The 26,828-nt window shown below is 41.6% G+C and overlaps 1 protein-coding gene across 2 annotated transcripts in view; it reads right to left on the reverse strand.

The window, feature by feature from the left end:
- The window catches only part of matn2 (matrilin 2), a 73,616-nt gene that overhangs the window by 15,443 nt on the left and 31,345 nt on the right, over positions 1–26,828 (reverse strand). For both annotated transcript variants that reach the window (XM_062980151.1, XM_062980150.1), the window contains exons 6-12: positions 12,081–12,203; positions 10,984–11,106; positions 8,718–8,840; positions 6,422–6,544; positions 5,319–5,441; positions 4,721–4,846; positions 69–191 (exon numbers count right to left, since the gene is read on the reverse strand). In XM_062980151.1, coding sequence (XP_062836221.1) covers positions 69–191; positions 4,721–4,846; positions 5,319–5,441; positions 6,422–6,544; positions 8,718–8,840; positions 10,984–11,106; positions 12,081–12,203 — 864 coding nt within the window. The remainder of the gene's footprint in view (positions 1–68; positions 192–4,720; positions 4,847–5,318; positions 5,442–6,421; positions 6,545–8,717; positions 8,841–10,983; positions 11,107–12,080; positions 12,204–26,828) is intronic.

A 26,828-nucleotide genomic window follows, 5' to 3' on the forward strand; every position in this document is an offset into this window, starting at 1 on the left:
CATTATTAAAATTTGTTTTATACAACAGGTCACAACAATGACTTTCTAATGAAGATCAAGCTGCTTACTTCTGCAGGTCTTCCCATCATCCTTTAATATAAATCCTTCACGGCACTTGCAGATATAGGAGTCATCATCATTGACACACAAGTGCTCACAGCCATGAGCTACTGAGTTGCAGAGATCTCTCCCTACAGATAATTTCAATAATTCATACAGTTTGTTGGATGACAGTAACACAGAAAGAACAGAGACTAATATGAGAAAGAGAAAATAAAATTCAAACCATATTTAGACTTAATACAATTGTCAAAATGAATCTACATGATAAATAACATAGCACTATTCGGTGCGTAATTTCTGCAGATTACCTTTCTAAGTACAGAAGATCTATCAACCATTTCATTGCCAAAAATTGTTCATAGTTTGTTTTTAAGCTCAACACAAATGGCCCACTTATATACAAAAATAGAAAATAAATAATTAGAACCAAACACACAACAGAGTATCCCATTCCACTATGTATAAAAACCTGTATCTCTAAGGAGAACAAGTGTCAAGTTTGTAACTATTACCATCAGAAGAAGGCCTGGAGTAAGGCCGAAACCAGTCATGGTCGGCTGATTCATGTTCAACTCGGCATAAGAACACACGGCGTCAATATTATTTCAGAGTGATTGTACAAAACTCATACAATATTGTTTGTGATTACTGTGAATTTTAACAGTATAATAAGTTTAACAGTCAAATTATTCGCTGAACTTATTTATTTTCTATTTTTGTTTATAAGTGGGCTGTATTGAGCTTACTAACTCAGGAACCCTGAGTTGAAGACTCCTATCTCAGCAATCCCAATTGAGATCACTTTTTTCTGTTTGCTTTTTTCCTATGAAAACTGTTACAGACTTACTCTCGGAAAGGTGCAGGGCTCATATACATTGACCATTTAATGTGGCTCCAACCCAACTGGAAACTGTGGCAGTCATAAAATACATGCCACCAATGTGCACTGCAGTACAGATTAAAGTGTATATAGCACATTAAAGAAAGTTGCAGGAAAGTGCAAATTACGCCCCTTAATGTACTGCAGCATATCCCAATGTATCTGAGGGCCCGGCCCTTCCACACAGCCCCATATCCCAGAATATCAAGGCAGAAAATCCCACATTATCTGAGTGTGGACTCAGATAACCCAGTTCAAAGCAGATGTTGTTTGATTTTCTGCCCTGATACTGGTGGAGGCATTTAAGCAGAGGCTGGATGGCCATCTGTTGGGGGTGCTTTGAATGTGATTTCCTGCTTCTTGGCAGGGGGTTGGACTGGATGGCCCATGAGGTCTCTTCCAACTCTATACTCTATGATTCTGTGATATAGGGCTGTGTGAAAGGGCTCCCAGATTTCAGGGTGAAATCAGCTCTTCAGAATGTGGAGCACATTTTAGACACCTATCCTTCTTGAAACACATTATAGAACGGGGGATGCCGAAAAGAACCCCATAGACATAGCTAACTAGTAGGGGGCTAATAGTCCCCTAGAAGGGGTAATGGGTTACCTCCACTCCTAACTATCTCTTTCTCCCCCTTTCCCACCTCCTATGCCTCTTGAGTGCTGATGTGGACCTTTCCTGGAAATGGAGAAATAAAAAACCCACAGAGCAATTTGAGACCAGGTTCCATGGTAAACGTAATTATCTTTCTGGTCTTATATTGGTTCCAGACCAGTCAATTTAATCACCGATGCAATGAAACCAGTTCATCCCAAATTAGTTGAAGCTGCATTATAGTGCCAGTGTAGATGTGCCCTAATTGAACACTTCCCTCCACAGTGATGCTATTGATGGTCCTGGATTCACACCATTGCGTTCCAATTGCAGGAAAGATGATTCCACCTGAATATTAGGAAGAAGATCCTGACCATAGGAGTTGTTCAACAGCGGAACTCAGTGCCTTGGAGTGTAGTGGAGGCTCCTTCTTTGGATGTTTTTAAACAGAGGCTGGATGGCCATCTGTCAGGGGTGCTTTGATTGTGCTTTTCCTACATGACAGAAGGGGGTTGGAATGGATGGCCATGTGGTCTCCTTCAATTCTGTGTTTCTATGATTTTCCACCATATGGATAAAAATCAATCTATCTGGGCAGCATGGGCAAGTGGTTTGGGCCTTCCAGTGCTCTGTAGACTACACTGAAAGTAGTTAATGGTAGCTATAGCATGGGGGCTATAATGAACAGTGGCAAGCATACACATACACACACACACACACACACACACACAAATGATATTGGGTGCACAGGGCCGGCCGGAGAGATTTTTTAATGGGAAGCGGGGGTGCTGAAAAGCGCCCCCGCCACCGGCCCCGCCTCCCGCGCCCTGGCCCCGCCTCCCACGCTGCGTGGGAGGCGGGGCCAGGGCACGCTGGGCGGGGGGGCGGGGCCACAGTTGGCCCCGCCCCCCCGCCCAGCGTGCCCTGGCCCCGCCTCCCACGCAGCGTGGGAGGCGGGGCCAGGGCACGCTGGGCGGGGGGAGCGGCGTCAGAGCTGGCTCCGCCTCCGCTACTCCCGCTCGCCCGTCTGGCCTTTCCTAGCAGGCCAGAAAGCAGCGGAGGTCCCTCCAGGCCGCAATCGCGGCCTGGAGGGACCTCCGCTGCTTTCTGGCCTGCTAGGAAAGGCCAGACAGGCGAGCGGGAGAAGCGGAGGCGGAGCCAGCTCTGACGCCGCTCCCCCCCCCGCCCAGCGTGCCTTGGCCCCGCCTCCCACGCAACGTGGGAGGCGGGGCCAGGGCACGCTGGGCGGGGGGAGCGGCGTCAGAGCTGGCTCCGCCTCCGCTACTCCCGCTCGCCCGTCTGGCCTGCTAGGAAAGGCCAGACCGGCGAGCGGGAGAAGCGGAGGCGGAGCCAGCTCTGACGCCGCTCCCCCCCCCACCCAGCGTGCCTTGGCCCCGCCTCCCACGCAACGTGGGAGGCGGGGCCAGGGCACGCTGGGCGGGGGGAGCGGCGTCAGAGCTGGCTCCGCCTCCGCTACTCCCGCTCGCCCGTCTGGCCTGCTAGGAAAGGCCAGACAGGCGAGCGGGAGTAGCGGAGGCGGAGCCAGCTCTGACGCCGCTCCCCCCCCGCCCAGCGTGCCTTGGCCCCGCCTCCCACGTTGCGTGGGAGGCGGGGCCAAGGCACGCTGGGCGGGGGGGGAGCGGCGTCAGAGCTGGCTCCGCCTCCGCTACTCCCGCTCGCCTGTCTGGCCTTTCCTAGCAGGCCAGAATGCAGCGGAGGTCCCTCCAGGCCGCGATTGCGGCCTGGAGGGACCTCCGCTGCTTTCTGGCCTGCTAGGAAAGGCCAGACGGGCGAGCGGGAGTAGCGTGAAAGTGGGGCCAGCTCTGGCGCCGCCCCCCCGCCCAGCGTGCCCTGGCCCCGCCTCCCACGCTGCGTGGGAGGCGGGGCCAAGGCACGCTGGGCGGGGGGGGGAGCGGCGTCAGAGCTGGCTCCGCCTCCGCTACTCCCGCTCGCCCGTCTGGCCTTTCCTAGCAGGCCAGAAAGCAGCGGAGGTCCCTCCAGGCCGCGATTGCGGCCTGCAGGGACCTCCGCTGCATTCTGGCCAGCTAGAAAAGGCCAGACGGGCCAGGGCGCACTGGGCGGGAGGCGGGGCACCGTCAGGGCGGCACCTGACGCCGCCGCCTCAGGCGCAGGCCCGGGGGGGCGCCGTCAGGCTGGGCGGGAGGCGGGGCACCGCCCTGACGGTGCCCCGCCTCCCGCCCAGTGCGCCCTGGCCCGTCTGGCCTTTTCTAGCTGGCCAGAGTGCAGCGGAGGTCCCTGCAGGCCGCAATCGCGGCCTACAGGGACCTCCGCTGCAGTCTGGCCTGCTAGGAAAGGCCAGACGGGCGAGCGGGAGTAGCGGAGGCGGAGCCAGCTCTGGCGCCGCCCCCCCGCCCAGCGTGCCCTGGCCCCGCCTCCCACGCAGCGTGGGAGGCGGGGCCAGGGCACGCTGGGCGGGAGGGGGAGCGGCGTCAGAGCTGGCTCCGCCTCCGCTACTCCCGCTCGCCCGTCTGGCCTTTCCTAGCAGGCCAGACTGCAGCGGAGGTCCCTGTAGGCCGCGATTGCGGCCTGCAGGGACCTCCGCTGCATTCTGGCCAGCTAGAAAAGGCCAGACGGGCCAGGGCGCACTGGGCGGGAGGCGGGGCACCGTCAGGGCGGTGCCCCGCCTCCCGCCCAGCCTGACGGCGCCCCCCCGGGCCTGCGCCCGAGGCGGCGGCGTCAGGTGCCTCCATAGTGGGGCCGGCCCTGTGGGTGCATCTACACTGTACAATTAAAGCAGTTTGCTGCTCCCTTACCTGCCATGGCTCAACGTTATGGAATCATGAGCGTTGTGGTTTGGTGAAGTTCTAGAACTCTTTGTTAGAGAAGGCCAAAATCCTTATAAAACTACAACTCCCATTATTTCAAAGCATTGAGCCATGGTAATTAAACTGGTGTCGATTTGCATTAATACTACAGTGGAGATTGTTTTCCCCACACATTGCTTCTCACACCACCTCTAAATGCCTATGTGTTTGCCTAGTGATCAAGAGGAACAATTTGCATGGCCCACGTTGCTCCTTCACTTACAAACTCCGTTAGCTGAGTAGATAAAGATGAGATGGATGAGACTTCACCCCTGAGCTACAGGGAGCAAAGTGCTGAAACTGGCTCTGAAGCCAAAACTTCAGAATGAACAATCTTACTTCCATGTTTTCTTACTTCTGCAGCTTTTCCCGTCTTCCCTCAGGATGAATCCTTCATGACACTGGCAGACATAGGAGTTGCCATCATCGCTGACACAAAGGTGCTCACAGCCATGCGCCACTGATTTGCAAACATCTCTATCTAGAAAAAGTCAATACATTTTTTCCAGCACACTTATATCACATGAGCAAAGGATTTAAATGGCCATCAAGGTTTGGCTCTGCTTTTCAACAGCCTCTTGCATTCATCATCATATTTCAGAATAGTACTTAAAGTGCTAGTCAAATCTGCATATATTGCCTTCCACGAAGCATTTTTAAAACTTAATTTTATTGAGGAAATGTTCTGTTTTACATTACATGAGATATATATCACTTCTCACATAACAAACCATTTCACATTCCCTGTTTTATGTAAGTTATGAAAAGTTCCTAGTCATTGAAAAAGGTGTCTATGAATTTCTCTTTTATCAAACCTGATAGCACGTCATTTCTGGATTGCATTTTTTTACTCGATGGGGGATATGGTTACCCGTGGTATTCGTTAGTGTTCCGCTTGTGCATTTATTTTACACAGTACACAAATCAACAAGATTTGAGAATAGCTAACTTACGTTTACACGTTTTCCCATCACTACGCAGCATGTATCCTTCAAAGCACTGGCAAGTATAGGATCTTTCTCTGTTCACACACAAATGTTCACAACCATGGTCACTCAGTAAGCAATAGTCCACCCCTGAAGAAGGAAAATTGTTAATATTATTCATGGTACAACAGGCATGGTCAAACTTCAGCCCTCCAAGTGTTTTGGACTTCATCTCCCACAATTCCTAACAGCCAGTTGAGGGGGAAAAGGAAAGAACCTGAGGTTGTTAGGAATGATGGGAGTTGAAGTCCAAAACACTTGGAGGGCCAAAGTTTGCCCATGCTTGATATAGCCCCTGCCCTTAAAGTAGAATCATAGTGCTATAAATGTTTAATATGTAAGTGTCCGGCTCAGACTCACAGATGCTTATATATGTGGCATGAAATCCTGGCACAGCCTTGCATGCTACAAGCTGTCCTTTCATGCCATTTAACCAATATAACCCTGAAAGTTCTTTTTAGCAGCTTAGCAGGAAACCTAAAGTCAAACAGCGCCTGTTTCTAAATAATAAGTGAGACGTATTGGCACATAAAAAGAACATCCAGGAGGAATAATCATAAGATCAAGGCTTAATACACAGGAGCCCTGCGGTAAATGAATAATGTTAGAGCTCTTGATGAAAATCCCAAGTGCTGACTGGAGGAAAATAAAGCACCAGAATGAATAAACATTTTCTCTCTTTCCCAGGAAACAACTCTTTCCATTGGTAGGTTGATTTAACTATTTCAGGAAGCAAGTTATGTTTTGTTTTATGGATTCAAACAGACATGCTGCCCTGGATTAGAACAGCTAGAAGTAAAAGGTTGCTGCCTCTTCTTTGAGCAATGTCATTCAATGTTCTGCTGGATCTTGAGAAATAATTATAGGATTTGGGAAACTGCAGGGTTTATAAAATAAATGTAACAAGGAATAGTAGCATAGTTGTACCAAGTGATTACAACTGCTTTCTTTCTTCGTGGAAACATATCAGCAGGCATTCATTTGCATACTATTTTGAATGGCATTGTCTTACAATTATCTCCCTTTCTAACCTGCTTAATTGTATATGCATCCTTGATCAAGAGACTTACGCAAACAAGTCCTGAGGTCCTCATTAATGACAAATCCTTCTGAACACTGACAAACATAGGACTCCCGAGTATTCAGGCACAGTTGTTCACATCCATGGTTGGATTCAGCACAGTGGTCAATTCCTGAATCATAATGTGTTTGCAAGAGAGAGAAAAAAGCCCTGGGATTTATTCAAACATTAGCATTCAGATTAGGCAGTGTTTAATTAAGGAGCATCCCAATTCAGTTCTTCAAAGCCAGGAAGGACTCTTATTATGAATTCTCATTTCATTTTAAGACTACCATATATACTCGAGTATAAGCTGACCTGAATATAAGATGAGGCACCTAATTTTACCACAAAAAACCTGGGAAAACTTATTGACTTGAGTTTAAGCCAAAAGTGGGAAATTCAACAGTTCCTGGTAAATTTCAAAAATAAAAATAGATACCAATAGAATTGCATTAATTGAGGCACGAGTAGGTTAATTTTTTGAATATTTACATAAAACTGTAATTTAACATTATAATAAGACTTTAATAAAATAAGACTGTCCAACTCTATACTCGAGTATAAGCCGACCCAAATATAAGCCAGCCAGAACCCTCACTTGAGTATATGCTGAGAGGGGCTAAAATGTGCTAAAAAACTCAGCTTATACTCGAGTATATATGGGACATTTTATATTTTACTGCCATCTGATTCCACTTTTAATAATCCCCCATCCCACTTATCTTTCTACATATTTGCCAACTGATGATCACATCTCCATCTGATGAAGTGGAACCTTGTCTACAAAAAGCTGTACTATATTAAATGTGCTAGTATTTAAGTGATTATTTGTGTAATTATCTGTGTAATTTCTTAATGGAGCCCCTAGTGGTGCAGCAGATTAAACAGCTGAGCTGCTAAACTTGCTGACTAAAAAGTCAGCAGTTTGAACCTGGGGAGCGGGGTGAGCTCCCGTTAATAGCCCCAGCTTCTGTCAACCTAGCAGTTCAAAAACATGCAAATGTGATTCGGACACAACTAGACTCAATGTCAGGGAAAAACCTTTACATTTACTTATTCTTTGTGTATGTTTTTGTTGCTGAAATGTATTAATATAATTCATTTTCTGGTCAGCAAGAATGACAATACTGCTGTGAGCTGGGGCTGTGATATTCTACTTCATGATTGTTTAAGTATTTTTAGTTGAAGCTCTTCGTTGAGGCCAGTATAACATGATATTCACAATGAAATCACGACTTCATTAAAACACATATTTTACTGCAGTAGGGCTAGAATTTTAGCAGATAAAGTGAGGGTGTTTAAACAACACTCTTATAATCATGATCATGATTATGTTTTCCAGATTCCCATCAGAAGAGACATAACACCAGATATTCACGCAACAGAGATTTGCAGCCTGAGAAAGAATAATTGGAAGGCTCAGATGATACGTGCTTTTATGAATGTACATTTCTTTGTATGTTGGCTCAAGCAGCACAGAGCTTAGTACTTTTTTCGGGAAAAATAACAAGATCCAAAATGTGGGGGTGTGGTGAGAAGGAAAGAGGGGGGAATCCTCTTTCAAACTCACTGCCCTGTTAACCTTTTGCTAGTTTATAGCTGGCCTGTTGGAAATGCCTGTAAAACTGGCATAAAAATAAGAAGATCCCAACAAAGGCAGCTTGCATTTCAGAAATGCACAGAAATCTGCCTGTGATTTTTTTCATGATTGTGATAGAGCGTATTCCAGCTTAATTAAGCACAATGAGTATAAAGCAGGTATTGGTAAACTTTGGCTTCCCAGGTGTTTTGGACTTCAACTCCCACCATTCCTGGCCTCAGGCCCCTTCCTTTTCCCGCTCAGCCGCTTAAGCGGCTGAGCGGGAAAAGGAAAGGGCCTGAGGCCAGGAATGGTGGGAGTTGAAGTCCAAAACACCTGGAGAGCCAAAGTTTACCCATGCCTACTATATAGTGTTTCCTGACATGCAAGAACATTAGCTGTTTTATATCAGAGGTGGAAGAAAGAAAACAGAAAGGTCCAAAAACAACATGCAAACCATTTGGGGCTATTCTAATTGATTTGGTTGTAACTATTATCTCAAAGATAAGGCATTCAAATAACAAGCTGCTCCTCTTCTTACACAGCAATATGCTTATCTGTCACATTAAGCCACTTGCTGGCTGTATCTCGGCCACGTTACTTTTGCTAAAATAGCAAAAGCACCTTTTAAAACAACTCTTAGAATATTTCTAGCAGAAATTTGTTTGTTTCGAAACTCAATCCATTATCCAAATGAACTCTTCCACAATTTAAATGAACTTACTTCTGCATGTTTTACGGTCACGGTTCAGAGTATATCCTGTTCGACATCTGCACATATATGAGCTTTCAGTATTAACACACTCATGTTCACAGCCATGTTTTCCCAAGGCACAGATATTTATTCCTATGACAAAGTGAAGACAGGTAGGTATTAATTCCAGGTAACAATGTGGAGAAGCAAACGACATTTTAAAGCATTCATTAAAAATCAGCATGTAAAGTGATTAAAGTGTTTACCCCATTAGCTCTTAACCAATCAAAGTCATATAAACAGTTTGAAGTTTCTGATGTTTGTGCAAGGGGATAGCTTTATGAAAATTAATAACATTAGGAAGAACTTCCTGACTGTAAGAGCTGTTCAGCAGTGGAACATGCTGCCATAGAATGTGATGAAGTCTCCTTTTCTGTAGGTTTTAAAAATAGAGTCTGGATGGCCATTTGTCAGGAGTGCTTTGGTTGTGTTCTCTTGCAAGGCAGTGGTGTCATGAAAATATAATGCACAGATCTGATAAATGTGGATTTAATATGCATGGGTATAAATGACTTGAAAGGAAGGAAGGAAGGAAGGAAGGAAGGAAGGAAGGAAGGAAGGAAGGAAGGAAGGAAGGAAGGAAGGAAGGAAGGAAAGGAGAGCTAATAATTTTGAAGAGACAATTCTAAAATATTAAGGCCTGCAATGATTAGCTACCTGCTTGCTGAACTGTAATTAAAAATTGCTAATGGGAACTGAAATAGTTAACCTGCCTGGTAAATTGTGATAAGACTGTGACAGTGATAAGAGAAATGTTTACAACTGTTAAGAAGGAAGTGAACACAAGGCTTCTCTTTGTCAACACCAATCAAGAAGAATCAACATTTGTGTTGTCAAAGGCTTTCATGGCCGGAATCACAGGGTTGTTGTGTGTTTTCCGGGCTGTATAGCCATGTTCCAGAAGCATTCTCTCCTGATGTTTCACCCACATCTATGACAGTCATCCTCAGAGGTTGTGAGGTATATTGGAAAAAACTAAGCAAGGAAGATGTGTTGTCGAAGGCTTTCATGGCCGGGATCACAGGGTTGTTGTATGTCTTTCGGGCTGTGTGGCCATGTTCCAGAAGCATTCTCTCCTGACGTTTCGCCCACATCTATGGCAGGCATCCTCAGAGGTTGTGAGGTATGGAGAAAACTAAGCAAAGAGGTTAATATATATCTGTGGAAAGTCTAGGGTGAGAGAGGTCAGTGTGAATGTTGTGTAGTTAATCACTTTAATCAGCATTGAAAAGCTTATCTGCTGTCTTCTTCCTGCCTCTGGGGCATCCTTTGTTTAGAGTCGTTAACTGCCCTTGGTTGATTCATGTCTGGAAATCCTCTGTTTTCAGAGTATTGCTTTTTATTTACTGTTCTGATTTTTGAGTTTTTTAATACTGGTAGCCAGATTTTGTTCATTTTCATGGTTTCTTCCTTTCTGTTGAAGTTGTCCACATGCTTGTGGATTTCAATGGCTTCTCTGTGTAGTCTGACATGATAGTTGTTAGAATGGTCCAGCATTTTTGTGTTCTCAAATAGTATTCTGTGTCCAGGCTGGTTCATCAAAGCAAGGAAGGTTTATATATCTGTGGAAGGTCCAGGGTGGGAGAAGGAATTCTTGTCTCTTGGAGGCCAGTGTGAATGTTTTAATTAATCACCTTGATTAGCATTAATGAATTAATCAACATCTGGCCAGGAAACTGAGATAGAGCCAGGATGGAAGACCTCTATCATTCATTTACAACTTTGGGACAACATCAGCAAAATATTGCTATATAAGTGACCTTATGACAATCCAGAAATTGTGACGGACAGAGACGCTGTTCACCCACTATGCTCTGCTCCGTTGGGAAGGAGAGAGATGGTGCATGGGAGTATCAGGTTTGCAAGGAAGCAGTCTGGTCACTTTGGGCCTCCTTTTCTCAAGGGAAGAAGAAGGAGCGCATTTTGGAGTCATTTTTGAGATACAGAACATATGGCATATACACCACCCTTCAACTGCTCGCCTATAGAAAATCTTTAACAATTTCTAAGGAACTAGAGCTGATATGGCCTGTCCAAAGTAATTTTCTGAATCAATGCCCCAAATAACCCCAGAAACAAGCCTAAACACCAAGACACCAAGATTTTTTTTTGTTGAACTGTATAATTAGACATAGAAATTAAGCATATTCTCAGGCAACAATTGAAGTGGGAGTTCTGACAATAATGTTGAAGAGTAAAAGCAGATGAACTTACTATACTCTTTAGGACAACATACTTTTGCAAGTTTTCTTATCTGGATTAAGAGTAAATCCTTGCTGGCATCGACAGAAATAGGATTCATTTGTGTTGACACACTCCTGCTGACAGCCATGATTTTGCAAAGCACAGTAGTCTGGTCCTGAAGATTAGGAAAACATGTTTAAAAAAAACAGTAGCAGAAAGTATAAAAAGTATACATGCTGTCATCAAAATAAATTTTTCTTTTTCAGCTAGCAGCTTTCTATAACCAATTTGATCTAAAAGCAGGACATTATCTTTCCATCAATATAAAAATAATAAAGTTGTGGGGATACCTATAAGAACAGGAAAATAATAGGCTATCAAACACATGTATGGTGTTCATGGGAAAAATATGGGCTACTCTTAATCATATGGACAGACATACAAGAAAGCATTAAATAATAATAATAATAATAATAATAATAATAATAATAATAATAATGATAATAATAATAACAATAATAATAATAACAACAACAACACTTTATTTACATTCTGTTCTATGACTCAGGGCAGCTCACAGTACATATACACGGTAAACATTCAATGCCTTTTGGACAGACAGGACAGACAGACAGAAAAGACGTTTGTTGTATCATTAGGACTTCCTCCTTCCTTTTGGTCACCGGTAATTTCTGATCTTTTCTTCATGGCGCCGGAAAATACCTCCCCTGCTTTTTAGCAGTACATATTTTCTCTACTTACAGCTCTAAGCTGTTTTCGAATGCTGAGGTAAACAGTGAGCCGGGCTGACAGTCAGGTGCTCACCCCGACCTGAACTTTGAACTGGCAACCTTTTAGTTGGTAGATCTTATTGCTGCTGGTGATTTACCAGCTCATGCTAAAGCCCAGCCCATGCATAAACATCCATAAATGGCTAATTTTGTTTCATTTAGCCTGGTATTGTCTCCTCTAATAGAATATAAGCTTCCAATAACTCCTCTATAACATCTTTTCCATTGGAAATGTGAGACTTTTTGCATGCAAAGGGGTACAGTATGTTTTTAAGAAGTATGTATTTAAGTTTTGCCATCCTTTCTTTACATGTGCAATTATATTTGTCCCTCATTGCTTAGGAAGTGAACAACTTACTTCTACATGTTCTTTTGTCTGGATTGAGAATGAACCCTTTCCGACATTGACAGTAGTAGGAATCTTCAGTGTTGACACACTCATGTTGACAGCCCTGGTTATTCAAAGCACAGTAGTTCACAACTGGAAAAGAAACAAGAACAAATCTGGGATACTTGCCAGGGTATGGAAATTACAAACTCAATGTCATTTAGGCAACAGGTAGGCTCAGATGCTGCTGAAGGTGGCAGACATTTTTGTTTTAAATGTAATAATTATGAATTGGTCAAATTTGGATAGCTGCATTATACTCAAAGGTCTCATTTAAACTGATCTTGTTCACAGCATTGTATCTATAGCTGTATTTATGCACGAACTAAGCCATATCCAAATGATGATTTCTGATATGTTGGATTCTCTAATGTCGTGTGTAATTGGGAAGGAAAGAAATGTCCCTTCTGAATGTTGGAGGCAGAAGGTAACTTGGTGAATCATATGGTTCTTACCAGCTGTGGATTTTCAGGACATTAGTGAGAAATTAACTTCTGGACTGCAGGGGTTGGAAAAAAGGAAAGATGATTGCCAATACTGCTACCTTATTAATATTTAGATCACATAGAGCACATGAATGTAGTAATTGTCCTGCTTTGCATCTGACACACAATATGTCTCTTCTTGGACATTCTAACAGAGTTCTTAGCAACGGGCTCTATTCCTTGAATATCACGACACAGGCAAATTGAATCAGGCTCAGATTGCTGGGTGGGAATATTAAAATATCATTTATCATTGTGCAGGATAATTTACGGCTTAGAAGGAATGAAAGATGATAATGAATGTGCAATTGGAACAGAACAATGGCTTCTTTGATAGCAGGGATTCAATTATTAGAATTAGTCTGCTATCACACCATACAACTGGAGTAAGAAATCATAGAAACTTGAAAGATCATGCCCTCTGTGTGTGCCCCATGTCTCTGATTTTTGTCATTTAAGATCAAGGTGTTTGCATCCTTTCTAGGTCTAGAAAAGGTGTTTTTCTGATGAGGTTAATGGACTGACAGTCATTTCTGGGTTTGAAAAAAGCCTCTATTTGTCCCAGGATGGAAGTGGGGAAACGAAAGGAGAGGAGAGGAAACAATGTGGGTTGAGAGCCTATCCCAGAAGACAGGGAAAGTGGTAGGGAATGAAGGAAGGCAGTTCCTCCACTTTCCCCCAAATTCCCCCTTCCTGTCTGATGAGGTCCAAGGTCCCAAGCCACATCGCACTACAGTAACGAGACAACTCCAAGAACAAGCACTGTGGCAAAGCCATTTCTTGGTCACTGTTGCTAGAACAAAAAATGAAGAGGGATCCCAGACCTTTAATGGTTCTATAGATGAGAGATATTCACTAGTGACCTCATAAGATGAGCTGCCAGAATCTCCACGCATTGTGGTGAATCTGGCAGTGCCCGGCATGGGGAACCCATCACCCCATGCCGATGTTGCCTGGCTTCCCCTTATTGATTAAAATGTAGCATGGGAAGCATTCACATGGCATACATCAGATCTTCTACAGTTTTACAATGGAGTGCCGCTGGAAGTAGTCCAATGTCATGATCTGGCTCCATCGTAAAACTATAGAAGATCCGGTGCATGCCACCGAAAGTAACCCATCTGATGAAGTTGTAGATGTTGTTTATTATCTGGTTGCATGACAAGCAATGTTTGCTGAAATTCATTATCAGGGCTTCTTAAACTTCCCATTTGTGACCCCTTTCCACCCTACAAATTTGTATGTGACCCTGAATACATAGATATATCAAACAGGAATAAAAATCAAACATTTACTGATAATCAGCATTTGCAAGACTGATTTTCCTTTTTATGAAGTACAGCTGAAGCATTTCCTGCAGAGGCTACTATAACCACTGCACAACAGATTAGTTTAAATGTGTAAAACAGCCACTAGATGGTGTTGAGAAACCTTTTATTGTTGCCAAATTTTTCACAACCCAATTTTGAACTAAGGGGACCCCATTTGGGTTCAGGACCCACCGTTTAAGAAGCCGTGTGTCACAGAATCAACAAATGAGCAATAGTGCTATCCTGTTTTCAATGTGGCAACCCTACTTTTGGCTTGTGTTAAAACCTGTGCCTACAGACTCAGGCTGAATCCAAACTCTGTTAATCCATTTCAGACAAGTGTAACTCTTTCCAGAATAAACTGAATCCCTATTCTCAGTGTTTTTTACATTTGGCAAGGGACACCTCTGTTTTGTCTGGCTTAAGCTTTGCACTGTTCCCTCTCATCCATTACTTTAGACAGAATCATTTAGAACTCTAACAGCTTCTTGGATTTACATGAAAAAAGCAGCAAAGCTATCAAACATTTGCTTTGTAGAAACAAAAACAGTTATTACAACAATGAAATAAATACCTTCTTAAATAATTATTTTAATTTTGGCAGTTTCATTAATTATCTAGACAAATGTGGCTAACAGATGAAATTTCTTTTGGGCCCTGTTAAACTTTTCTTGCTTTTATACAGATCTAAGGCAATTTTTAGCAATTTCATATTAAGTAAAGCTTTGCTAAGAATAGGATACTTCAATTAGACAGAAAAAAAAATACACAGATACAGGATGGGAGATGCCTGACTCGACAACAGAACATACGAAAAAGATCTTGACGTTTTAGTGAACAACAAGTTGAACATGAATCAACAATGTGATGCAGCAACTAAAAAAATAAATGGGATTTTGGGCTGCATCAAAAGGAATATAGTGTCTAGATCAGTGTTTCCCAACACGTTGGTCCCCAGGTGTTTTGGCCCACAACTCCCAGAAATCTCAGCCAGTTTACCAGCGATTAGGATTTCTGGGAGTTGAAGGCCAAAACATCTGGGGACCCATAGGTTGAGAACCATTGGTCTAGATCAGGGGTCCCCAAACTTTTTAAACTGGGGGCCAGTTTACTGTCCCTCAGACTGTTGGAGGGCCGGACTACAGTTTTTTAAAAAACTACGAACAAATGTATATGCACACTACACCTATCTCATGAGCCTGCTTTTGGCTAATAAGATGGTCAATGTCCAGTTCCATATTTGATCCCCCAGGCAGGAATCAGCCAGGCCTTGAAGCTGCAAGGCTTTTCAATATTAATCAAGGTGGTCAATTGAAACATTCACATTGGCCTTTAACAGAGAAGAGTTTTTTTTCTCCCACCCTGGACCTTCCACAGATATATAAACCTTCCTTGCCTAGTTTCCAACAGACCTCACAGCTTCAAAGAAATTTAGCAATGTGTTTCCTTTAGGAATACTGCTGTATGACTACTATTACAACAGCAGCAGCAGCAACAACAAAAAATACTAATAATAGTATTTTAAATGTATGATAAAGCTCAACTCAGTATTTCTCTTTTTTTTCAGAGGCCCCTTCCACACAGCCCTATATCCCAGAATATCAAGGCAGAAAATCCCACATTATCTGAGTGTGGACTCAGATAACCCAGTTCAAAGCAGATATTGTGGGATTTTCTGCCTTGATGTTTTGGGATATAGGGCTGTGTGGAAGGGCCTGTAATATGTGAAGAAAGGTGACTTAGGCCCCTTCCACACAGCTGTATAAAATCCCACATTATTTGCTTTGAACTGGGTTATATGCCAGTGTGGACCCAGATAACCCAGTTCAAAGCAGATATTGTGGATTATCTGCCTTGATATTGTGGGTCACATGGCTGTGTGGAAGGGCCCTTAGTGGCTAAATGCATTGCGTAATTATAGCAGAGTGATGTCACTTTACCTGCCTTGGTTCCATCCTATGAAACACTGGGATCTATAGTTTGGTTTATAACCATTTCCCATGTTGATCACCTTTGCCTGGACACCTCCACTGTGTCAATATACTGCATTTCCTGGGTTGACTTACTAGAAGCAGCTTTGTTTAACCCAGTCTGGGAAAGACGCCTGTGGCTTTTGTGGCTTTCCCCCAAAAGTTTGATTTCATATTATTTTGTTTTATCCTATTTTCCCTTGCAGTTTTTATATTAATTTTCAACTTTTAATTTCCTCTTAATCTATTGCAGTGTGGGAGGAGAATTGTATAATTATGTTATACAACCAATTTTAAATTACTTTATAGCAATTTTTGACATGCTAAATGCCCCTAGTTGATTCCTGTCTGATATGGGTTGAAATTCTGTGTTCTTCTTGAATTTGAAGGCTTTTAGTGATTGTTAAGAAAGGTTGTTGTGAGTTTTACAGCCTGTCTGGCTATGCTCCAGAAGCATTCTCCCCTGACATTTCGCCCACATCTATGGCAGGCATCCTCAGAGCCTCTGAGGATGCCTGCCATAGATGTGGGTGAAATGTCAGGTCAGAATGCTTCTGGAGCATGGCCAGACAGCCCGGAAAACTCACAGCAGCCCAGTGATCCCAGCCATGAAAGCCTTCAAAACAATGTTTGTCTTGATGACTGAAGCAGCGGGCGGGGGAGGGACTTTAGGGGCCCACTCGCCGTTCTCCTTTTCCTCTCCTTTCTTCCTCATCTTCCAAAGCGGCGGGCAGAGGAGGGCCCGCTCGTCGTTGTCCTCCTATTCCTATTCCTCTCCTGCCTTCTCTTCCAAAGCGATGGTGGAGGCTGCTTCGGGAGAAGAGGAAGGAAGGCGAGGAAAAGGAGGAGAGCGAGCAGGTCCTAAAGTCCCTCCTCTGCTCGCCTGCTGCCAAGCCAGCAGAAGCAGCACCGCTTAAGAAGAAGCAGTACAGTAGCAGCAGCAGCCTTCCTCCTCTTGGCTGTTCCTCCCTCCCGCCCAGGGTAGGCCGCGGGCCGGATAGATGGCCTCAGGGGGCCTCATGTGGCCCGCGGGCCTTAGTTTGGGGACCCCTGGTCTAGATCCAGGGAAGCAATGGTGTCTCTTTATTTTGCTTTGGTCAGACCTCACTTGGAATACTGTGTCCAATTTTGGGCATCAAAATTTAAGAGAGATATTGACAAACTGGAAGGTGTCCAGAGGAGGGCAACTAAAATGATCAAAGGTCTGGACATCATGAATCCCTATGAGGAGTGACTTAAAGAGCTGGGTCTGTTTACCCTGCAGAAGAGAAGGTTGAAAGGAAACATGATTGCCATGTTTAAATATTTGAAAGGATGTCATAAGGAAGAGGGAGCTTGTTTGCTGCTGCCCTGGACACTAGGACTCGGAGCAATGGGTTCAAATTACAGGAAAGGAGATTCCACCTAAACATTAGGAAGAACTACCTGACTGTAAGAGCTGTTCAGCAGTGGAACTCTCTGCCTAGCAGTGTAGTAGAGGCTCCTTCCTTTGAGCCTTTTAGACAGAGGCTGTTAGGCCATCTCTCAGGGGTGGTTTGATTGTGTTTTTCCTAAATGGCAGGGGGTTGGACTAGATGGTCCATGTGATCTCCTCCAACTCTATTAATATGGAGACACAACTGAGCTTTTTTACTTTATTTGATTTTTTTTAACATACCGAAATTTTTCTCTTTCCAAAGAGTATAAGACAATGTAGGGGCTCAATTGCCTTCTCTTCCTCTCAGTGCTGTTTGTTTCAACTTAGAGACATCAGCCAAGGAATCACTTAAACGTTCCAGCTCAGTTGCAGGATTTCTTGGAAGAAATATTTGAACCGAGATTGCCAGCTCAGGCTGCTGGTGGTCTCAGGCTCTCCGGGGAAATTGAAAGGGAACTTGAATCCCTCAGTTTTCCCTCCCTGCAAGGTTGACACCCTTGACAACAATTGGGGTGGAGAAGAAACGAACATGACTAAACTAGTGGAAAAGGGAAAAAAACAGCTTGATTTTGTCATGCTGTCCCAACACAAGAGCCCTTAAGGGAATGAGCAACGATCTCCTGTTGGGAGCTGGCAACTCTACATTTGCTGGACTGGAAATGATAGCTTTAATTCTGTATTGCCAAACTAATGATGTAAATCCTTTGTAGTATGTCTTAATGGATCATTCTCATTTGTTTATTTTTAGGCAGTTATAGCATTTAACTCCCCTGTTAAACTAGCTTCAGGGATAAGGCCTTGTTCCTAGGCATAATCAAGGTGTAGCCATGACCCATTAAGCGCTATATGGCTTGGTTCCAGACTATCTGAAGGACTCTATCTCCCAATGACAACCTTCAATTAAGATTTACAGGAAAAAATTCTCTCTGTCCTGTCACCAGCACTTCAATATTGATTTGAAACTGCATTAAAAAGGTCAGTGAAGGTGGAGCCTGCTTGTAAGACAGATGTTGGAAAAGAATAGTTTTTGGTGTGAAAAACACACCCACCCAAAGTTTTGTTTTGCAAAAGTTTTGTTGTTCTTGGATTACAATTCTTATCTGCTGCGCAAACCCATAGTTTGGAAGATTTTGACTTGAATCCAAGCAGTAGTCACAATTAGAGTACACATACCAAACCAATGAAATTTACCTATGTGCTGATTCCTCATTCAACAGTAAATTTACAGTAATTGATATATTCTATTTGGGATTAAGAAGTATCATACAAGACTCTATGCATGTAAAACAGATAATAAAAAAAAATCTTCTTTATATATGTGTTGTTTATACATGTGCCCAAATTACTACCTTTTGAAAGACATGGTTTGTACCACCTGTGATCTGCATACTAAAGCTAACTAAGCAGATATCCTGTTGTTATCGAGTCACAGTAACTCCCCCTCCCCAAAGATGTATAATTCACCAAAACCCACAAATATATGTTTTTTTCCTTTTATTAAAGACCTTTCCTGGCGGTCCGGAGTTGCAAAAGTTTAAAGCTTCAGAAAATCTGGAATGGACATAGCAGCAGCTGTACCCTATTAACTCTAAATTGTGTCTTGTCTAACCTTTTAATAAATTGTATCGATTTGATGATTTCTGTGTAACTTGTATCCTTTAAACTGTGTACTGTATCTGTTGCTTATATGAAGTGCATATAAACTGCTTCTTAAAAATACATCAAAATGTAACCTAGAGACAGCCACCCCCCCCCCCCCCCCGGTCACCCTGTTTAGATAATCTTCTGGGAATTGAAAAGGTTGAGCAAAAATCTCTCTAGCTATTTCCCAAGCCAGATTCATTGTGTAGATGCAAAAATAAGTGATCTTCTTTGCCAGCCAGATAAGCTCAAAATGTTTGTGCATTTCACCTGAGGCTGAGAATTTGCCACTCCTTCGCGGAAACAGAGGCTTAGAGTATGTGCAGTTATTAATCATTTTTACTGATAACCAAGTCCTCCATTACTTAAGATCAACACCTTTGTCCTTTGAGTCTTTGGGCATTTCCAGACTAGACTTAAACCCGCTTTGGAGCAGGTTAAAGAAATCCCAACATCACCCCAAAAACTGGGCTTTCCCAAGTGGGCATCCTCGTGCTATCCCAAAAACGTTCAGGATGGCATCGGGCCATCCCAAAAGCCCCCCCCCCCAACCTTTAAAATAAAATAAAAACTTACCAGGTCTTCATGAATCTGCTCCGGCAACCCTTCTGACGCATAAATGTTACATGCCAGGGGGCGGCAGTTTTTTTTTTGGGGGGGGGGGGGGGGAATAGCGATTAGGCCGGGGTCTAATAGGGTATTTAAATAATTTGGGACAAAGCAGGGCTTACCTGTTTTGTCTCAAATTATTCCACATTTTGGGCCCTATCTGGAATGACCCTTTGTTTCCTGAGTTCTATATCTTGGTGTTGCACGAAACTAGACATTTGAGCTAATCAAATGCTCATCAGCATATCTGTGCTATTGTTTCCTTAACAGACTGTGCCCTCCCAAGGCTAATTGGGTGTCTCAATGGCTAATTGGGTGTCTCAATGGCTAATTGGATGTCTCAATGGCTAATTGGGCCCTCACCTTGGCCAATCCCTTGCTGTGATTCTCCTCACCAAGGGAATCCCCGCCTGGAGGCAGTGACGTCAACAGAGCTTGCAGCCAGATGCTGGCTGGCCCTTTTCTTAGCCTATTGGAGGGGGAAGCAGGAGGTTTGAATTGCTGTCAGAACTGTATAAGATGTCTTGCATTTCTTTGTATATTTGTGCTTGTACATTTCGAAGCAAATTGTTTGTACTCACATCCCTTTTGGCAGAATTCTAATAAATCTCTACAGCTTCTCTTCATCCTAATGAGTTTGTTTCTCTGTCCTGGCTTATCTGGTTTAGCTTATGCTCACCAGGCACAGATCCTCTTAACCACAGTCCTAGATGAAATCACTAAACTGTTAATGGCATATCCTGCAGAAAATTCTATATCTTTGCATGCTTTCTGGACACTCGAAAGAGAGCTATATTTATCTCTGTGAGGTCTGTGTCAGTTTTTATTGTTTTGTTAGTTCAAACTAGAGATGTCCCGCTGAATCAGTGGTACTTTTGTAAATGACGATTTCCTAAATTTCCATTGTTTCAACAGGTTTGCCCTTGTTAGGGACTAACAATTGTATTTATATCTTATGTTAAAGAAAGGCTACATGCAGAATCCCCAAATGACTTCTTTAAAGATTATCTGGATTAGTTAGAAACCACCATTTTCAATTTTACCCATGAAAGCAGCATGTTCTGTTTCATATAAACCTCATGGAATGATGTTTTCCTTTCATTGCCAACTAAGCCATTATGAACAAGTTGCTAGATTCTGTTACATTTCATCTTACACTTCTAAATTATATTCTTTTTAATTTTTAGCAGTGTCAGTTTGTTTAGATTAATGCATTCTCCCATAATCCCAGAACTATAACTTTACCATGACCTTGGGGGAACTGTCCAAAATTCATTTCATCAGACAAGCCGATGATGATATTCTATCTCATTATGGGAGTTCCTGCTTACACTGAACTAAGTAATTGGTTTCAATCCAGGCAATTTAGGCTTTCCATCATGAAGGATGTGTAACCTCTTTCCTGGCAAAAGTCTTCCTTTTTCCAGGCTGAAGACTGTCACATGAAACATTTATTGAAAATTAAAAGTAATAATGAGCTTTCCCTTAAAAAAAAAACCCAAGCACAAATTTCCAGATGACACATGAGACCAAAAGGTATTAACACCAATCTGCTCTAACCACAGCACTAAAGTACCAATCAATGGGAAAACATATATCACAGTATTATTCTGAAACCGCAAAAGAGGTTGCTGACTTGCTCTTTCTCTAACAGTTAAATAATACTTTTTAAAAGATTTGCCTTATGTTACACAGTACAAAAATAATCAACAGCAAGTTTGTTGGATACTTTGCCCCCCCCCCCCCCCCCCCGGCCCCCAACAGCCAAGTCAACTAATAACAGTAAAGCAAAGATATAAATGGAATGAAAAGTCTATAAAGTTCTAAAAGCATTTTGGCAGTACTTGAACAATAATATGCATCCTCTTAACAGACACCGTCTCTATTATTTTTCCATGCATATGGACATTTTTATATCCTCATAATGTAGGATAAACATTATAGACAAATTTTGGTGCAGTTGCTGCATAGAATATATTCCCCCTGGTGCTTTTAAATGCCATTTTTTTTAAAAAAAATGCTAACCTTCATATAGTTATTATAATATACAAATTGGCCCTCGCATGGTAACTCTGTCATGGTCAAAATATTTCTAGGGTTAAATATTTCTAGGGTTAAAAATAGGGTTTTAACTAGGGTTAAAAGTTTTAAAATAGTATAAAACATGAATACTGGTATGCTGGTTAAAATATACACACAAAACATTCTACAATAGTAATGTTTTGTTACATTTCCTAAGTGATCCTGTTTTGGCTTTTGCACCTAAGTGTATTTGTAATGTTGTGAAAGCATTTCATTTTTGTCCACATCATTATCTTGCAAATGAAAATTAAATAAGAAACCATTAATCTAGCTATATTTTAATTATTTTGGTACCACATTGAAGCAATGGATTTCAGTTCTGCTTTCATAGAGATTAGTGTTTCTTTGATAGGTACAGTAGAGTCTCACTTATCCAAGCTAAACGGGCTGGCAGAAGCTTGGATAAGCAAATATCTTGGAGGGATTAAGGAAAAGCCTATTAAACATCAAATCAGGTTATGATTTTACAAATTAAGCACCAAAACATCATGTTATACAACAAATTTGACAGAAAAAGTAGTTCAATACGCAGTAATGTTATGTTGTAATTACTGTATTTACGAATTTAACACCAAAATATCATGATATATTGAAAACATTGACTACAAAAATGGCTTGGATAATCCAGAGGCTTGGATAAGCGAGGCTTGGAAAAGTGAGACTCTACTGTATATGGATATGTTGAAGCATACTTTCAAGTCAATTCTTTGAAATTATTAATATTTAACAGAGAATGTTTAATTTGGCACATTTAACCAGTGTGAAAGAAAGCAAGTACTATTCAAAAATAGAAGAGAACAACATTTTCCTTGAATGTGTCCAGCTTTTTATAATTAGTCTTGTACAAACAACTACCTGTAGCAACTCCCTGCAATCCCTGGTGCTTTTATTTGAAATCATTTCAGATTGTTTAAAGTATTTTTTTCCACGCAACAGCCATTGATTCCACATTAACAAGTATTTTAACAAAAAATAATAAAAATAGAATACATGTTCTAAATCAGTATTGCTTTCTGCCATGTGTAAACATTATGCCACTAAGTGCAGGCACATATTTCTGATGACATTTTCAGGCAGGAAACATTTTTAGTTGCTGCATGAATATTTAACAAACTATGAATTTCACAGACATGATTTTCTGAAGAGTAGCTATTAATAAGCATTTCAGGTAAACATTTGGGTTCTGTTTTGGGTAGGACTACAAGATTGGATATTAGGAATCTAAAGAATGGAAAACTTTTGAGCAAGTGTACAATATACCCACAATTCTAAGAAAATTCATTGAGAAGTAGCCCATTAATTCACCTATTCCTACGTAAACATAACCGTTCATTTTAGAAAAGGGTTTAGACTTTGTTGACCAAATCTTGTGCATATTTACTTGAAAAACCCATTGTGTTTATTGCCATTTATTATCATATAGATGTGCATATGTTTGCAGTCTAAATTGCCCAGAGGAGCAAAAAATGATGGAGTTCCTCTACATTAAACAAACTAGAGCCACATTTCAGTAAAATTAAGTCAGAAGAAGGTCAAAGTAATAAACTGGAAATGAGGGTAACACCATTTTGAACAAGAATGTCTAATTCCACTAATGGCATCCTGTAAGTAAAGGTACATCTTCACTGTAGAATTAGTACAGTTTGACACCTCTTTAACTACTCTAATTCAATGTTTATGGAATCATGGAAGTTGTACTTTACAAGGACCTACAACTTCTTCTCCAAAAAGTACCCTAAAATGGATTCACCACATCACTCATATGGAAGCCACTAGCTGCCATTGTTCATATCTCCAGCTTGGATAAAATACCAGGCAAAGCCAGGCATCCATCACCTTCAGGCAAGTGCTTCACATTTCAAGTGCAGCTAAACATGACCTCTGGATGTACAATTTCCATTCATAGTAATAGCACTGCAATATGATACTAACTGGGCTGTAACATTCGAGACCACCCTGTACATCCTTCATAGGATGGAGTAAATCAAGGCATTCAGCTCAAACATGTCATACACTTTTTCTGTTACTCAAATACTTTTCCACTGCTTTTTCCATCAACCAAGGTTCATACCTATGTCATTTAATATTGTGGTCTTGCTATTTTATTTAGTATTTCTTTGATTGATAATCTGTTTCTCCTTTTTATTGGATCATTATTGTTTTAGCAGATTTTCAGTCTTTTCTATATAAAAAAGGATGTACACATAAATTATTTGTGTGGTGTGCATGTGTGTGCACATATCCATAAAATTCAAGATAAAATAACATGGAACTGAAAGGAATGCTGTAGCATATGAATTCTATAGTTTGACTTCAAGCAATTGATTTCTACATATTACCATTGAGCAACATATCTTTGGAGATATTCTTGTAAATAATAGTTCAGATAGTGTTTGCATGGACTTGTCTGAGTAATGCCTGCTTTCTTAGGATGCCTCTATACCAGGAATGGGCAAACTTTGCCCTTCCATGTGTTTTGGACTTCAACTCCCACAATTCCTAACAGCCTGCCAGATGTTAGGAATTGTGGGAGTTTAAGTCCAAAACACCTGGGGGGATGAAGTTCGCCCATGCCTGCTCTACACTATAGAATGACTGCAGTTTGACACCACTTTAACTGCCCTGGCTCAATGCTATTGAATCATGGCAATTGTAGTACATGAGGCACCAGAACTCTTTGGCAGAGAAATCCTTGTAAAACTACAACTCCCATGATTCCACAGCAATTAGATGTAGCAGTTAAAGTGGTGTCAAACTGTGTTAATTCCACAGTGTAGAGGTACTCTTGGTATTGAGGGTGTTTAATCATTTGGGCCCCCTGGTGGCGCAGCAGGTTAAACCACTGAGCTGCTGAACTTCCTGACCAAAAGGTTGGTGGTTCGAATCTGGGGAGTAGGTGAGTTCCTGCTGTTAGCCCCAGCTTCTGCTAACTAGCACTTTGAAAACATGCTAATGTCAGTAGATCAATAGGTACTGCTCTGGCAGGAAGGTTACGGCGCTCCATGCAGTCATGCCGGCCACATGACCTTGGAGGTGTCTACAGACAACGCTGGCTCTTTGGCTTAGAAATTGAGATGAGCATCAACCACCAGAGTCGGACACAACTAGACTTAATGTCAGGAGGAAATCTTTACCTTTACCTAATTATTAAAAACTTGTCCTTATTTCCCACAAAAGAGTAGGCAAGTATCAACTGATATTACAATCAGTCCCTCAAAATCTATGAAAAACTGACACATCCATGCACTTACAATTTTTATAGCTATCAGAAAGTCTCGTGGTGGTTATTCAAGATATTTCGATGATAAAAAATATAATTAAGATGTGAGACATCCAAAATTTTGAAGAAATGTCCATCTCTGTATCCCTAAGTCCATTTGGGATTAAATCCATTATTGCAATAATGGAAGTCTACAAGAATAACAAAATTTTCTCATCCCCTTTCATACCAGCAGCCCATCAGAATATCTATACTAAAAGCTTTTTCTAGCCCTTTAGAACAGATTTGGCTGTAATTTGGCACATCACTAAGGCTCCATCTACACACTGTTGTATAATGCAGTTTGAAACTGAAATTATATGGTCAGTGTAGACTCGTGTTATGCAATTTAACTTCATGATATGAGTCTACACCAGGGGTCCTCAAACTTTTTAAGTGGAGGGCCGATTCATGGTCCTTCAGATTGTTGAGGGGCCGAATTATCATTTAAAAAAAAATGAACAAATTCCTATGCTCGCTGCACATGTCTTATTTGTAGTGCAAAAAAAAAAAAAAAAAAAACTCCCCAGCAACAATTATTTATTTATTTACTACATTTATACCCCACCATCTCTCACCCCGAAGGGGACTCGGAGCGGCTTACAAGTTGTATGTACATACAATATATTATATTATTAGCATAGCACAATATTAGCATTATATATTACTATATTATACTATACCATTATACCGTAATATTATTAGTAATACTACATTTAATATATAATATATAATTAATATTATTATATTATACAATATTATTATATTGTATTATTATTATTAGCCGCCCTGAGTCCCCTATTGGGTGAGAAGGGTGGAGTAGAAATACTGTAATAAATAAATAAATAAATAAATATTATATTGTATTACATTATAATATTATTATCAATATTATATGTATACACAATATATTATATTATTACCATATCATTCATTTACAGTATTTTATTTACAATATTAGTAAATGAAAGAACAATACAATATTTAAAAATAAATATAATTTTAACCAACAAACTGTAAATTTATCAGGATTTCAGTGGGAAGTGTGGGCCTGCTTCTGGCCACTGAGATAATCAAGTAGGATTGTTGTTGTTGTGCCTTCAAGTCATTTCAGACTTTGGGCGAGCCGAAGTCTAAAACTGAGGGCGGGGGCCAGGTTAATGGCCTTGGAGGGCCGCATTCGGCCCCCGGGCCTTAGTTTGGGGAGCCCTGGTCTACACTAATAATATACAGTGTTCCCTCACTTATCGCTGGGGTTAGGTTCCAGGACTACCCATAATAATTGAAAATCCGCAAAGTAGGGACACTATATTTATTTTAATATTTATACATTATTTTAGTAGTTCTACACTATTTTAAGTCTTTCTCAACCAATCGTGTGTTGATAAATCACCTCCTTCTCCTCCGGTTGCCACTTGGGCTCCTTTTTTCTCCCTTTGGCTTCTCCTTCCTCAGGCTGTAAATTGTAATTTTTATGATTTATAATAGTCTTTTAGAGTTTATTGAAAAACCGCAAAACAGCGAATCCGCGAAAAGTGAACCGTGAAGTAGTGAGGGAACACTGTAATGCATTTTCAAACTGTATTATATGTCAGTGTTGATGGGCTCTTAGTTGTACCACAGAACGGTTTCAACCAGCAGATTAACAAGACTAGATTCAATGCAAACTGAACAAATCATGTATTAAAAATATTGTCTTGGAGGAATGTCAGCAAGACCTAAAACATGGTGCATTCTAACAAATGTAAGGTAAAGGTAAAGGTTTTCCCCTGACGTTAAATCCAGTTGTGATCGACTCTGGGGGTTGGTGCTCATCTCCATTTCTAAGTCGAAGAGCCGGCATTGTCCGTAGACACCTCCAAGGTCATGTGGCCGGCATGACTGCATGGAGCGCCGTTACCTTCCCGCCAGAGTGGTACCTATTGATCTATTCACATTTGCATGT

Source organism: Anolis carolinensis, chromosome 4 (genome assembly GCF_035594765.1).
Source record: "Anolis carolinensis isolate JA03-04 chromosome 4, rAnoCar3.1.pri, whole genome shotgun sequence".
Classification (NCBI taxonomy): domain Eukaryota; kingdom Metazoa; phylum Chordata; class Lepidosauria; order Squamata; family Dactyloidae; genus Anolis; species Anolis carolinensis.